General features: G+C 40.5%; 1 protein-coding gene across 1 annotated transcript in view; it reads right to left on the reverse strand.

Annotated features, from left to right (window-relative positions):
- Positions 1 to 16,620, reverse strand: part of VPS13A (vacuolar protein sorting 13 homolog A) — a 556,982-nt gene that overhangs the window by 370,873 nt on the left and 169,489 nt on the right. Inside the window, exons 20-22 of the mRNA XM_030193720.1 lie at positions 15,651 to 15,787; positions 14,737 to 14,869; positions 6,784 to 6,901 (exon numbers count right to left, since the gene is read on the reverse strand). Coding sequence (XP_030049580.1) covers positions 6,784 to 6,901; positions 14,737 to 14,869; positions 15,651 to 15,787 — 388 coding nt within the window. The remainder of the gene's footprint in view (positions 1 to 6,783; positions 6,902 to 14,736; positions 14,870 to 15,650; positions 15,788 to 16,620) is intronic.

Genomic DNA, 16,620 nt, shown 5'->3' on the forward strand with positions numbered 1-16,620 from the left:
GTGGGGCACTGAGAGCTGTTTCATAGGCAGGGAGAGGAGTAGGCCTGCCTGGCCGGGGTGTTGATGTTCGTCGGCTGGGGGGGTGTCTGTGTTGCCCCGCTCCCTGCCACTTGCTCCGAAGTGGCAGGGAGCGGCGCACTGACAGCTGATTCCCAGGCAGGGGGAGGAGTAGGGAAACACGCAGAGCGTGTTTCCCTACTCCTCCCCTTGCCTGGGAATCAGCTGTCACTGACGTCAGTGCGTTCTAGCCTACCTAGAAGATCACCTCCGAGGGAGTCACGGTCCCAGGCAGGTTAGAACGTTGGAGGTGTGTAATATTATATAGGAATAGGATAATAGAGTGGATCATATTGGAGAAGGGGTTGTGCTATATGTTAAAGAGAGAAGTGAGTCAAACAAAATAAACATTCTACATGATATAGATAGCAGCGTGGCACATTTATGGATAGAAATTCCACGTGTGAAGGGAAGGAGTATATTGGTAGGGCTGTACTACAGATCACCAGGACAGAACAAAGAGACAGATAAAGAAATGTTTACAGAAATTAGGAAACATAATGGGGTAATTTCAATTACCCCAATATTGACTGGATAAATGTTGCATCAGGTAGTGCTAGTGAGGTAAAATTCTCAGATGTAATAAATGACTGCTTCTTGGAGCAAAAGGTCCAAAAACCGACAAGAGGAGTAGTTATTTTAGATCTAGTCTTTAGTGGAATGCAGGGCATGGTATAAGAGGTACAAGTGTTGGATCTACTGGGAAGAAGTGCTGCCTGCCTTGACTATTGCCTGAATCCTGACCATCTCTTTTTGTTTGCTGCCTGCCTTGACTATTGCCTGAATCCTGACCATCGCTTGCTCGCTGCCTGTCTTGACCTGACTTCTGATCGTGCTTTTGGCATGCCTCTACTCCCGGTGACCCTGGGGGCTCAACCCCCGGGGGAAGGGGTTGCTCCAGGTGAAGTCTCAGTATTGTCCGGCCGTCTTGCGGAGCTCAGGTCCAAGTTGTCTCATCTGTGCTTCGCTGGGCACAGGGGCTCACAAGCTATGATCCTTAACACATAACATGACCAAATTTGAGCCAATATCTGGAGTGAAATCACTAAAGTAATCTACTGTAACAGCATTTAATTTTCAAAAGGGTGACAACAAAATAAGGAAAATGGTTAAAACACAAAGGTTAGGATTTTAAATCCGGCATGGACATTGTTTAAAAATACCATCATGGAAGCCTAGACCAGATGCATTCCACATATTAAAGGTGGAAAGAAGAGAAAATGACAGCCAGCATGGTTAAAAGGTGAACTGAAAGAAGCTATTAGAGCCAAAAGAACATTCTTCAAAGAATAGAAAAAGAATCCAAATCAAGAAAATAAGAAGTAACATAAGAACTGTCATGCTAGATGCACAGCACTGATAAAGAAGGCTAAAAGAGACTATAAAGAAATACTTGCCATGGAGACAAAAACTCATACCACCACCTTTCTCAGGTACATCAGAAGCAGAAAGCATGTGAGGGAATCCATGGGACCATTAGATCATGAAAGAGCAAAAAGGGGCACTCAGGGAGGACAAGGCCATAGCGGAGAGATTGAATGAATTATTTGCTTTGGTCTTTACGGAAGATGATGTAAGAAATCTACATGTACCGGAAATGGTTTTCAAGGGTGACAATGCAGAGGAACTGAAAGAAATCTTGGTGAACCAACAAGTTAAAGAGTGATAAATCACCTGGACCGGATAGTATACAACCCTGGGGTACTGAAAGAACTCAAACATGAAATTGCTGATCTACTGTTAGTGATCAGTAGTACCTGAAGATTGGAGGGTGGCCAATGTAATGCCGATTTTTAAAAAGGGTTGCAAGGGTGATCCAGGAAATTACAGACCGGTAAACCTGACATCAGTGCCGGGCTAAACTGTGGAAACTATTATAAAGAAAAAAAATTATGGAAAACAGACATGGTTTAATGGGACAAACTCAGCATGGGTTCAGCCAAGGGAAGCCTTGCCTCACCAATTTGCGTCATTTCTTTGAAGGCCTGAATAAACATGTAGATAAAGGTGAGCCAGTTGATGTAGTGTATCTAGATTTTCAGAAAGCTTTTGACAAAGTTTCTCATAAGAGATTGCTGGGAACATTAAAAAGTCATAGGATAGGAGGCAATGTCCTTCTGTGGATTAGGAATTGATTATTGGACAGACCTGCTTCAAGTCCTCTGCTCCTTTGTACATTGGGAGAGCACTTTCCAGCACTCAGAACTGGGAGAAAGCGGTCTCTGTAAAGCAGATACTGGTGGGTGACATCACTAACTGTATTGTTATTTGAATGTGTGCTGCCTTCTGAGCTGTCACCTGCTTCAAGTCCTCTGCTCCTTTGTACATTGGGAGAGCAGTTTTCATTAATCCATGCTTTTGAATATGCTCTGTAATTTTGTTCTTAATAATAGTCTCTACCATTTTGCCCGGCACCAACGTCAGACTCACCGGTCTGTAATTTCCCGGATCTCCTCTGGAACCTTTTTTAAAAATCGATGTTACATTGGCCACCCTCCAATCTTCCGGTACCACGCTCGATTTTAAGGATAAATTACATATTACTAACAATAGCTCCGCGAGCTCATTTTTCAGTTCTGTCAGTACTCTGGGATGGATACCATCAGGTCCAAGAGATTTGCTACTCTTCAGTTTGTAGAACTGCCCCATTACATCCTCCAGGTTTACAGAGAATTCATTAAGTTTCTCTGACTCGTCAGCTTTGAATACCATTCCTGGCACCAATATCCCACCCAAATCTTCCTCGGTGTAGACCGAAGTAAAGAATTCATTTAATCTCTCCGCTATGGCTTTGTCTTCCCTGATCACCCCTTTTACCTCTCGGTCATCTAGCGGTCCAACCGATTCTTTTGCCGGCTTCCTGCTTTTAATATACCTAAAAAAAATTTTTTACTGTGTTTTTGCCTCTAACACAATCTTTCTTACATCAGACAGGGGCGGACCCAGTTCAGGGAAGAAGAGAGACATCCTGAAGACTGCAGCGATCAGATGGTCTTCTTGCCTGTGCAGCGCCTTCATACAGAGGTGAGAGGCGCTGCACGGGCCCGGTAATGCGGAGGGGGGCGGAGGATGGCGGGAGGTGGAGCTGTGGGAGAGTAGAGAGAAAGGAACAGGAAGGGAGGGGGGCCGGAGCTGCTAAAATTTGGAGTTTTCGTGCAGGGGGAAGCGGGGAGCAGCGGGGGGGGGGGGGGGGGGGGGGGCAAGGCCGTCCATACAGGACGCTCCTGCCTAGCACCTTTGACCCCTCCCGATCCTATTTCGATTTTTGTTTTGCTTTTCTTAATGCAGGGGGAAGCCTAGGAAGTACTGCATCCACCTTGTCGTTCTTTATTGGTAGCGTTTTTATTTAATCTTACTTTTAAACATGCCAGCTTGGATTTGTATGCTGCAGGGGGAAGCGGGGAGTAGCGGCGTGTCTGACAGCTCAGGCCTTAACGACAGCTCTGGCCTCACATAAAATGTATCGCGGTAAATGATTCGGTGCAATCGTCGGTATGGTTAATGCATCCCGAATCGTCCACATTACAATGGTAGTTACTCGTTTGTATTCCGTTTTCGTTAGCTGCTAGCTTCATCGGAAAAAGGCCTTTAATGCATGCTACGGTTTAAAATTTCCTCGTTAAAGTGTCGTTAAAGTTTTGTGCATCTGGGCCTCGGTCTAGAATTTTTTCCTTCTCTCGTTGGCTCCTGTACCAGCTACTCTATAAAACTGTCCTTGATTTCATCAAGGAATTTTACCTCTCTAGCGTGCCCCAATGTTACATTTACCCAGTCAATTTGGGGGTAATTGAAATCACCCATTATTATTGTGTTGTCCAGTTTGTTTGCGTCCCTAATTTCTGCATCCGTCTGTTCATCCTGGCCAGGCGGATGGTAGTACACTCCTATCACTATCCTTTTCCCCTTTACACATGGAGTTTCAATCCACAGTGATTCCAAGAAGTGTTTTGTTTCCTGCAGAATTTTCAATCTATTTGATTCAAGGCTCTCCTTAATATACAATGCTACCCCTCCACCGATTCGATCCACCCTATCACTACGATATAATTTGTACCCCGGTATGACAGTGTCCCACTGGTTATCTTCCTTCCACCAGGTCTCAGAGATACCTATTATATCTAATTTTTCATTTAGTGCAATATACTCTAACTATCTCATCTTATTTCTTAGGCTCCTGGCATTCGCATATAGACATTTCAAACTATGTTTGTTGTTCCTATTTACATCATGCTTAGTACTTGACAGTATTAATTTGCAATCTTTTGTGTGATTTTTATTTTTACTTAAGGACATCTGATCTACTACGGTCTCTTTTGCAAACTCACTATCAGGATACCCTATCTTCCCTGTTTTGGTGATATCTTTGAAAGAAAACTTATCCTGAACCATGCGCTTTTGAGCGACTGTCTTCCCCCACTTCTAGTTTAAAAATTGCTCTATCTGAAGAATGGCTAAAGAGGTTAGGGCTCTTCAGCTTGGAAAAGAGACAGCTGAGAGGGGATATGATTGAGGTCTATAAAATCCTGAGTGGTGTAGAACGTGTGAATTGATTTTTCACTCTTTCAAAAAGTACAAAGACTAGGGAGCACGCAATGAAAGTACATGAAATACTTTTAGAACAAATAGGAGGAAATGTTTTTTCACTCAAAGAATAGTCAAGCTCTGGAACTCATTGTTGGAGGATGTGATAACAGCGGTTAGCATATCTTGGGTTTAAAAAAAGGTTTGGACAAGTTCCTGGGGGAAAAGTTCATAGTCTGTTATTGAGATGGACATGGGGGTAGCCACTGCTTGCACTGGGATTGCCTACCAGTAGATTATTGGGCAGAGTATAAAGTTCTGATGTTAGTGCATAGGATACTATATGAAGGTGTCCTTTCTTATCTGACGCCTATAATTCAGTTTTATATCCCGGGTAAGGCACTGAGATCAGGCTCTGGTCAGCTTCTTAAAGTGCCAAGTAATAAACAGGCACCTCTGTGACCAGGGAGTGTGATTTCTTTTGGAAGGCTCCTATTTTATGGAATCGACTCCCCATAGAGTTAAAGACAGAAATCTCCATCAAATTATAGAAGAGGGAATTAAAAAAACTTATTTAAAAAAAATAAAAAGCTTTAAAGTAGCACTGAGAAAAGTTGGACTTTGGTAACAGTAGGTTTTAGCATTTTACTCTGTGGATTTTGAAGGTGTGGAAGATGATTGTTCTAGAATGAATCTGGCTATGCTATTATTGATGGCATTCTTTTCACAGGTATTTATATATTTTTTAAAATTTTTATTTATCAATTTTCAAAATATTATAATCATATAACAACAATGCAACTAAGGAAATAAAGGAAAACAACAAAAAAGAAAACGTATATATCATCATATATCATGACAACGTTATAATCTTTAGTCTACAATTATTAGGTAACAGAGTCAAGATATTAAGAAATTAAAATAAAGGAAAAAGAATAATTAACAGAATAGATGTCAATATCAGGAACAATCCTCAGCCGGCATAACAATGCATTTAGAACTGTGGGAGTTATGTCTGAACCTTCATTTCCTCTTTAGAAACCAAGTATTTTTTTTATTGTAAACCACTTTGGCTAAATAAGAAAGGTGGTATATCAGGTTATTTTAAACTATTAAACTGTACAGTTGCTAACAAGGTAAATAGAAAAGTAACTATATAGTTTAATAATTTAAAATAATCTGATAAAGCCTATGTAGTCAAACACATCTTGTGTGCCTTACCTGCAGGCAGGTTTCACCAAACAAGGACCTTCTTAAACATCCTTGGCATGATCATGCACCCCAAAAGTGGAGTGGAGGAGTGGCCTAGTGGTTAGGATGGTGAACTTTGGTCCTGGGAAACCGAGTTCAATTCCCACTTCAGGCACAGGCAGCTCCTTGTGATTCTGGGCAAGTCACTTAACCCTCCATTGCCCCATGTAAGCCGCATTGAGTCTGCCATGAGTGGGAAAGCGTGGGGTACAAATGTAACAACAAAAAAAAGACACCAATTGAAAACCATCGCCCCCAATATTCTCAGGGTAATCCAAACTCCAGATGCTGATGGGACAGAAGAGCACGCCCCCCCCCCCCCCAATACTGTTAGGCAAGGGAATGGTGAAAAGTGTACTAGACATTTAGTTGGATGCCACAGGGGTCCCTTGATAGAAAAATGTTGGGAAACCACTGTTCTGTTTAAAGGAAAACAATGCCCAACTTGCCCACCACTGAATCGCAAATCAATTAAAGCAGTGATTCTCAAACCTGGCCTGAGGGACCACCAGCCAGTCGGGTTTTCAGGATATCAAAAATGAATAAGATCTGCATGTCTATAAAGCTTGCTTCAGTGAAATTTACACTATTGCTTGCCAAATTATCTTTTCAGTATTGCCAATATTTTACAAAACCTAAAGTGGTATGGTAGCCGTGTTAGTCCACTTTTAAAAGTAATACAAATAAATCAAAACATAGAAAAGTAAATAAGATACTATTTTTATTGGACTAACTTAAAATATTTTTGATTAGCTTTCGAAGGTAACCTTTTTCTGATCTGAAGAGTTACCTTTGAAACCTAGTAAAAAAAATGTTTTGTTAGTCCAATAAAACAAAAGGTATCATCTTATTTACTTTTCTATGTTTTGATGTATTTCTATTTATTACCTTACAAAATCTAAAAATCTTAGACCCAGATTTTCACATAGCTGTAAAAACTGTAATATAACATACTTGGGCATCCTTGCATCGGTGACTACCATAGCACTGCCAAAATCCACTTTCAAATCCATGGGTTCTAGAATGTGCTGAGGAGAATGTTTCAATTTACGAGCCTCTTTCCAGTTTTCATCTTAAAAATGCAAAAAAAAAAAAAGGAGAAATCTTTACTATGTATATTATAAATGCCTCCTATCAATGAAATGGCTGCTGCTGTCACTGTATTATACCACTCCACACTAATGTTTTAGATATGCATTTGATGAGAAAGTTTTTTTTAGTTTCAATATATTAGATATACAATTGTAAATTCTCCCAAAGGAGGACTTATTGTTTGTAATCCGCTTAGAATCTTTTTTGAATTTATCGGAATATAAGAATCATATAGCAAAGCAATATTAACTAATGGCTTCTGCTACTGTGCTTTATGATGCCAACAGTACTTTCTACTGATCCAACAAAAGATACAAAAACACTGCTACATTTAGTAATTTGCTATTTCTCTATTTCAAGAGTTATATTAACCAATTTTTTTCTAGAACTAAATCTACCTTCAAAAACATTCTTCCACAAAAGAGAAACTGTTCATGCAGAGTAGACCATGGATTAGCACATGGAACTGTGAAACTTGGAGCTCCCATGTGAACTCACTTGATACTACTCTTTGCATGAAGCTGAGAAATCAATCAAATCTCCTTCTGTTCAGACAACACAGATCATGCAATATTCCTATGACTAACAAATTATTCATTTAAAAAAACTGAATTTGATCAATATCAGGGCTTTGGATAAAGGTGTAAATGGAAATCTCAATCAGCCAGCACTATTATTTATTTGGATTTTACTCACACCTTTTTCAGTAGTAGCTCAAGGTGAGTTACATTCAGGTACGCTGGAGAGTGCTGGAAGAGCAAGAGCAACTGGAGATGGCATAAGCCCTTTTAACCAGGGTTCCACAGGGTAAGGGGAAGAAATCTGTGAGGGAGTGGGTTTGAAGGGGAGGAGCGCACTGCCAAGCAGGTGAAATCTTGTACTGGATTAAGGATAAAGATGATACATGACCATATTCAACAAGAGCAAGTTATCCATGTAAAGAAAACTGTTTACCAGAATTAATCAAGTTATTTATTATTTATTTGTAGCATTTATACCTTGCTCTTTCCCGCTCAATAGCAGGTTCAGTGCGGCTTACAATAAATGGGAAAATGTGTAACAGAGATAACACAATGTATGGATACATTAAATTACAGAAATAACTAGGGAATTTGGGAGGGGGAGGGAGATATTAGAGAGGAGGGCGATAGGCAGGGAACAGGGTGTTACTTCAAAAAAAAAAAAAAAAAGTTGAAGTATAATATGTATTTGATTACATACTGCAATCTATATTGTATGACTTTTGTTATGCAACTGGCACATTGTTATGTGTATTTTTGAAATGAAAATGTGTTATGTAAGCTATGTTCAGAATTAACAATGTTCAATAAAGACTTCTAAAAATTAAAAAAAAAAAATTACAGAAATAAGTTGAAAAGAGAATGAGAAGATGAAGGGATATGGGGGCAAGATAAGGTGTGGATAGTGTTAGTGGTATGGATTAGTGATTTAGTTTAGGTACTTAGATTAAGTTGGTTCATTCGAGTAGGCTCGTTTGAAGAGGTATGTTTTCAACAACTTTCGGAAGGGTAGAAGTTCATTGGTTGTTCTAATGTGTCTTGGTATGGCGTTCCAGAGTTGACTGCCTATCACGGAAAAGTTGGAAGTGTAGTAGGATTTGTATTTGAGGCCTTTGCAATTAGGAAGGTGAAGATTGAGATATGTTCGGGAGGATTTGGTCCTGTTCTTGTCTGGGAGGTCGATTAGTTTGGTCATGTAGCTTGGAGATGCTCCATGGAGGATCTTGTGGATCAGTGTGTGTATTTTGAAGTTTATTCGCTCTTTGATGGGGAGCCAGTGTAATTTTTCACGGAGTGGTGTTGCACTTTCAAATCGTGGTTTACCAAAAATTAGTCTGGCAGCCGTGTTTTGGGCGGTTTGGAGTTTTTTCAGGATTTGGGCAGTGCAACCAATGAAGATGCTATTGCAGTAGTCGGCGTGGGTGAGTACTGTGGATTGTACCAAGTTGCGGAAAGTTTTTTGAGTGAAGAATGGTTTTACTCTTTTCAGTACCCACAAGAACATAGGTGAAGCCATCACCAGATGGTCCTGGGAGGAATGAGCTCTCCCAAAGCTCAGAATTGAGTTTGCACAGACCTTCTTCCCACCTCCTTGGCCCCCTTATTTAATTCCAAAGCTCAACAAGTAATTCAACTCTCAGGTAGGTGGGAATGGTTGCATGACTTAATCCTGCTAAGTAAAACACCTATTACAGATGAGTAACCTTTTTTGTCTCAATAAGCAGGATTGAATCAGGCACATAAGTGGATGACTCCCAAGCACAGGGTTGGCTCTTGTTTAACGATAACTTATCTAATGTTGAGGAGCAACCCTAATAGATGATTATGCGAGAGATGTAGAGATTTTGAAAACAGACTGCTCAGTACTGCTTAACTAAAAAAACCAACTCTGGTTGAAGACTGGTGCAAGAATTAGAGTGAAGCTAATAAGTAGAATAAGGACTAAGGAGCTGATTTGCCTACGTGTTCCACAACAACAATTTTTTTTAAAGAAAACTATAGCAACAGCAGTAGCTCATCTGATGAGGCTTGACTGTACTAGTTAGAGCAGGGGTGGGTAACCTCAGTCCTCAAGGGCCGCAACCCAGTCAGGTTTTCAGATTTCCCCAAAAATGCATGAGATCTATTTGCATGCACTGCCTCCATTGTATGCAAATAGATCTCATGCACATTCATTGGGGAATCTATCCTTAGTACATATAAGTACATAAGTAATGCCACACTGGGAAAAGACCAAGGGTCCATCGAGCCCAGCATCCTGTCCATGACAGCGGCCAATCCAGGCCAAGGGCACCTGGCAAGCTTCCCAAACATACAAACATTCTATACATGTTATTCCTGGAATTGTGGATTTTTCCCAAGTCCATTTAGTAGCGGTTTATGGACTTGTCCTTTAGGAAACCGTCTAACCCCTTTTTAAACTCTGCCAAGCTAACCGCATTCACCACATTCTCCGGCAATGAATTCCAGAGTTTAATTACGCGTTGGGTGAAGAAACATTTTCTCCGATTTGTTTTAAATTTACTACACTGTAGTTTCATCGCACGCCCCCTAGTCCTAGTATTTTTGGAAAGCGTGAACAGACGCTTCACATCCACCTGTTTCACTCCACTCATTATTTTATATACCTCTATCATGTCTCCCCTCAGCCGACTCTTCTCCAAGCTGAAAAGCCCTAGCCTCCTTAGTCTTTCTTCATAGGGAAGTCGTCCCATCCCGCTATCATTTTAGTAGCCCTTCGCTGCACCTTTTCCAATTCCACTATATCTTTCTTGAGATGCGGCGACCAGAATTGAACACAATACTCAAGGTGCGGTCGCAACATGGAGCAATATAACGGCCCTCACATCTGTTTTCCATACCTTTCCTAATAATACCCAACATTCTATTTTCTATCCTTGGCTGTGAAGATTTTGTCTTGTCGTAGTCAAATTTCTCCCTATCCTACTCATCTTCTGTCCCATTGAACTAATGGTGTTGCTTTCTGTTTTTTTTAGCACATGAACCACCTTGCTATATTCAATATGAAAAGTGATCTAGAAAGTTCTAAAACACACACTGAGATCCCATGAAACAGGCGGCTTCTGTTTTTTTTTTTGTTTTTTTTTTCCATAAAAAACCAACTCCTTCATAAATCTCAAAATGATGGAATACTGATAAGCAGGGATTCTGCCTACAGGGACACAATATCCTCAGAGTTCACTAAAATGTAGTCTGATAGAAAGCATCTGCAATTCCAAAAGATAAGTATGGTACAGGCACTACCCATGGTATTAGGACACCAAAGGGGCCTTTGCCCATGAGTGAAATATCAAACCAAAAGCCTTCTCTATTTTAAAGTTTATCATTGTCTGGTGGAAGGTCTACTTGGCTGCTATCAAGATGTTCTGAATTGGTGTGAATAGGAGGCAACTAAGCGCTATTCACCTTCCATGCTGTTTAAGAGCCAGTGACGATGTTGGGATTCAGCAAGAAGCCTTTACTCTTTCAATCTGCATGGAGGGAGAACAGAGTATTTTGAAACTAAAAAATTCTTACAAGGCTTGTGTGGTGCAGAGAATCATCAATATAATTTGTGAAGGGTTTTTGCTATTATCAGGATGGGTAGTTAAGCATAGAAGGACCAAGTTCACTCCTTTGCTAATACATCCTGTACTAGGTGGTCTGGAAATAAGTGCACTGAACAGTAAAGAGGAGCAACTCTACCTTTAAGCTGGGCAACTAATTCTATTTGAAGAATGGCCCTGATCTGAAAAATACTCTGTAGAGTCTGTTCATGAAGTTGAAGAACTCTGCTGAGCTTGTGTGCCATTTGGCTCTGATTTTCCTGTACACAAGTGGCCTGGATTGTTATAAACCTGGCAATCACATAATACCACACTCAAGCCATCTTTTCTTACACTCCGAGGAAAACCTTGCTAGTGCCAGTTTCATGTGTGTCAGAAACGGGCCTTTTCTACTAGTGTAACATACTTTCGACAAGAAAGGGATAATAGAGGAAGAGTTTTGTTTTGTTTTTTTTTTTTTACTTATCCTTGCGGAGAAAGTGCTTACTCATACTCAGGAGAGACTGGAACAAAATAAGATTTCTCTTTTGTGTTAGGACAAATTCTATTATTGAGGTTTGGAAAACTTCATAAAGGAGGGAGGTGCGGTTTTATAATAGTAAACCCCAGGTTAGGGGGGCCTCTTAGAAGAGCTAATAGAAATCTGAAGTGGTATCTAATATTGACAATGCTGAGTAGCTAGGAATCTTAATTTTCTTCTGTTCCCAGAATAGATGCACTTGACCCTCTACAGGTAGGGTAGGCGATGTGTTGTTGGGTTGAACAGTGGCAGCTCGTTTCAGCTTGCTTTCTGTAAAGAAGCTTAGCATAAGCCTGTCACCAAGGCTGTTGTGGATGCCTTGAAAAGGACAGACATCTTTTCTTAAAGGAGATGTTTCTTGTATTCTGGATTGTGCTTGTTCATCTATAGGATTATGAAGACCCTGGTGCTAAAGCGATCCTTAATAGTGTTCACAGTTTCTTCAACTCTTGCACCAAGCATTACATCTATAGTGCCTGGTAAATCTGCCAACTTAGTATGGACATCTTCTCAGAGACCAGATGCTTGTAGTCATGTTAAGCTGTCTGGCAACAATGGTGGATTCTTATTTTGTATTAGAGGAATTAAAGATGTCATACACTGAACAAATTTGAATTCCACACTTATCTACTTCAATCAGAAAGACTATCACATTGGAATGCATGTGATGGGGTAGATTCAATGAAAACCCTTGTGATTTTTTGAAGGAGAGTACTACTACTACTACTTAACATTTCTAAAGCGCTACTAGGGTTACGCAGCGCTGTACAATTTAACATAAAGGACAGGCCCTGCTCAAAGAGCTTACAATCTAAAGGACAAGTGAGTAGTCAATTCGATAGGGGCAGACAAATTGGGGCAGTCTGGATATCCTGAAGGTAAGAGTTAGGTGCCGAAGGCAGCATTGAAGAGGTGGGCTTTAAGCAGAGACTTGAAGATGGGCAGGGAGGGGGCTTGACGTAAGGGCTCAGGAAGGTTGTTCCAAGCATAGGGTGAGGCGAGGCAGAATGGGCGAAGCCTGGAGTTGGCAGTGGTGGAGAAGGGTACTGAGAGGAGGGATTTGTCCTGTGAACGGAGGTTTCGGGTGGGAACATAAGGGTAGAGAGGTAGTGAGGGGCAGTAGATTGAGTACATTTGTAGGTAAGAAGGAGAAGCTTGAACTGAATGCGGTATCGGATTAGAAGCCAGTGAAGTGACCTGAGAAGAGGGGTGATACGAGTATATCGGTTCTGGCGGAATATAAGATGTGCAGCAGAGTTCTGAACAGATTGAAGGGGGGATAGATGGCTAAGTGGGAGTCCGATGAGGAGTAAGTTGCAGTAGTCACGGCGAGAGGTAATGAGAGTGTGGACGAGAGTTCGGGTGGTGTGTTCAGAGAGGAAAGGGCGAATTTTGCTGATGTTGAAGAGGAAGAAGCGACAGGTCTTGGCTATCTGCTGGATGTGTGCCGAGAAGGAGAGGGAGGAGTCGAAGATGACTCCGAGGTTGCGGGCAGATGAGATGGGGAGGATGAGGGTGTTATCAACTGAGGTAGAAAGTGGAGGAAGAGGAGAAGTGGGTTTTGGTGGAAAGACGATGAGCTCAGTCTTGGACATGTTCAGTTTCAGGTGGCGGTTGGACATCCATGTAGCAATGTTGGTTAAGCAGGCCGATACCTTTGCCTGGGTCTCCGCAGTGATGTCTGGTGTGGAGAGATACAGCTGGGTGTCGTCCGCATAGAGATGATACTGGAAGCCATGAGATGAGATGAGGGAGCCCAGGGAAGAGGTGTAGATTGAGAAGAGAAGGGGTCCAAGGACAGATCTCTGGGGAACTCCAACAGATATCGGGATGGGGGTGGAGGAAGATCCATGAGAGTGAACTCTGAAGGTGCGGTGGGAGAGATAGGAGGAGAACCAGGAGAGGACAGCGCCCTGGAATCCGAATGAGGACAGTGTGGCAAGGAGTAGATCATGATTGACAGTGTCAAAAGCGGCGGATAGATCGAGGAGGATGAGGATGGAGTAGTGGCCTCTGGATTTGGCAAGGAACAGGTCATTACAGACTAGAGAATGCTGTTTCTGTCGAGTGTAGAGGGCGAAAACCGGATTGAAGTGGATCGAGGATGAACAGTATGCATACACTGCACTGTGTACAGCTGATGAACCACAATTCTTGCAGATAACATGACTTCATGGAAACCTTTCCCAGATATCTCTGGATATTTTCCAGGCTCTTCACAAATGGAGAAAACTGCATTTCTTTGCATTTTTCACAACTGATTTAATTACAACAGAGCTATACAAATGTTAATAATAATAATAATACTTTTAAATCAGCTCTTCTTTCTGTCCAAGTGCCTCTCCTCTGCTTCAAAGTAATTTGAGGTGATTACAGTGATCATTCAGAGTTCACAGAGGACACACATCAAGTCTGCATTCAGTTTGGTTATGCTCCAAGCTCAAACAGGCAAGATGCCTTATACAGGTATCTGAATTTGCAATTCTACCACCATATTCTGGACAACGCCAAACCAGGACTTGATCTACACCATGTTCCACTGGTTCCAAACAGAGACATTTTGAAAAAATGAAATGGTAAAGAATACAGAATGCTAACAATAAAACACTGGAACTAGAAGAGACAACATTTAAAATCTAGGAGAGCTTTATTAAATAAAACCAAGGGGACTATAGAGCCTGCTGTGCACAGAAAGGCCATAGTCGCTCAGAGCTTTATATTATTTCTCCGTTTTCAGAGAACCATTCCACCTTGGCACCAAAGCCATCCAATATCACCACCATATGGGTGCCTGATTAAATCCTGCTTTTCAATGGAAACATTGATTTACCAATGTATATATTTCTCAACACTGCTCTCCCTGTCAGAATATTTTCATTTCATGTCAACACAATCAAATTTGCTACTTTTCTAATAGTTCAGGCATATTTAGCACACAATTATATGGAAGTACAGAACTGCAAAATAGAAGACAATAGCAGATAAGGACAACCTGGCCCACCCAGTCAACCCTGCTCCAGATAAGAATGCATTCCAGCTGTCAACTACACAGTTCTGACCACCTGCAGAATATTGCTCCTTACCCAGGTCAATCACTGGTAACACCAGATGCATTTTCTCAATCATTTCCAGTAAAAACTATATAATTTGAGAACATATTTCCTAGTTCATTTATTTTTTAACAATGTCTTGGTTTATGGTTACTTACTTTGCTTGCTGAAAAGTAGCTGCATACTGCTGAGCTGCACATCAAAAGTGTCATATGCTCTTGCCATAATTTCTTCAATACTGCTGTGCCCTACTTTCAGCTGAGGCAGGTTAGAACGACTTTTGCTTGTCATCTTTACAGGCAATAGAAATAAAGATATACAATTTTTTGTGTAATTCTGAAAACGTCAAGGTATGTTAAATATAAGCATTAATACAAGTAATTTAATAAGGAACAGCATATGTTTATCCAATATTTCATGAGAATCCATTAAAAAATGTACCTATCATATTCTCCTACATCAAGAATATGATTCTAACTTGTAAAAAGACGACAACAAAAAAAAAGGAGGGGGGGGACTGTACTGTAGGCTGTCCTGCTCATCACAAGACATTGTATACACGTACACAAATGAAATTAATATTGAGAGCAAATTTCAAATCTGCCCACATAGATGTAAAGTCTTTGAGTACTTCTAAATTACAGGCTTTGCACAAATTTCACAGAGAAAGTATAAGCATACTCTCCTTTTGAAAACTGCCCCAGAAAATCTACCTGTTTTTTTTTTCTTTGGAAATACTTTTTCCCCCATAGAAAAAATGTGCATAAATGTAAAAAATGGTCTACACTATTATTTCCCTTCTCCAGACTTAAACATACCCCCAGGACCCACTCGTATTTTAGCCAGATAAAGTTTAGTACACTACTGACCTTGGCACACTATATTATGTAGGTAGGAACTGAGCAGTTTTCAATCGGTCAATTTACACAGATATAGTCAGTACTTACTTAAGTAAATGCTTCTGAAAATTGCCCTCCTCGTATTGCATTTCTGAATACTGAATGAACCACTTACAATTATTGACAAAGAACACAGAGGTCTAAAGAATCCATACTATTTCATAAACACCTACCTTCAGATTACCAAGATCCAGGATAAGCAGACTTGATGCAGAAACATAAAAGCCAGTTTGCGGGACAATAATATATGAAGACATCAGGTTAATATTTAAATCAAGAATCTTCTGTTTTTCAATAATATACAATAGCCCTGAAAAAAAATATCAAATCAAAACCAAATATTGCTAAATTACAATTTATAATGTAAAATCCAGCAGATCTTATTATAGTATTATAAATATATTGGTCTAGTTTAGATTTTAACTGACAGTGGAGTGCCTTGGTAATAGTGATAATCTAATCTGGCATTTTTATTGCGAGAATGATAAATAAAACTATCTAGATAAATTAGGACAGCAAAATAGCTGCTGAGTACTGGAACTGAACATCGGCACTGCCTGGCTATTCAGCAGTGGCATCTGAATACAGCCCAGCACTGAATACCTGGGTATAAATTTAACCACCACAGTCAGCATCTGACATCTCAAGGGGACAGAATTACTATGCATATGAATAAACACAGATTAATGGAGAAGAGCTGGCATTTGTTAGAATTCTTTGAAGATGAAAGTATGTATGTGGTTAAGGGAAAGCTAGTCAATATAGCATATTTGGATAAGTGATATCAAAGGAAATACAAGATTGGCTTTTCTAAAGAAGCTAAAAGCGCTAAAGAGAAAATTCCAGCCTTGAATTGGAGTTTAAAAGATGCTCAAGGATCCATGTTAAACAATGCTAAAATGATAAGAAAAGGTGGAAAGACTACACTCAGTTACTATACAGTAAAGATCAAGTGGATCAATAGTTATTTCAACCTGTATGTTACATTCAAGAACCATTAGCAACGAAAGTAGTAATGGCAGAAGCAGCATTAAAAAGCTTTATCAAAGAACAAAGCACTGGGTATTGATGGCATTTCCCCTTAAGGCAGGGTTCCCAAACCTATCCTGGGAGCTCCCCAGCAAGTCAGGTTTTCCGGATATC

The sequence above is a fragment of the Microcaecilia unicolor genome, chromosome 2 (genome assembly GCF_901765095.1).
Source record: "Microcaecilia unicolor chromosome 2, aMicUni1.1, whole genome shotgun sequence".
Taxonomy (NCBI): domain Eukaryota; kingdom Metazoa; phylum Chordata; class Amphibia; order Gymnophiona; family Siphonopidae; genus Microcaecilia; species Microcaecilia unicolor.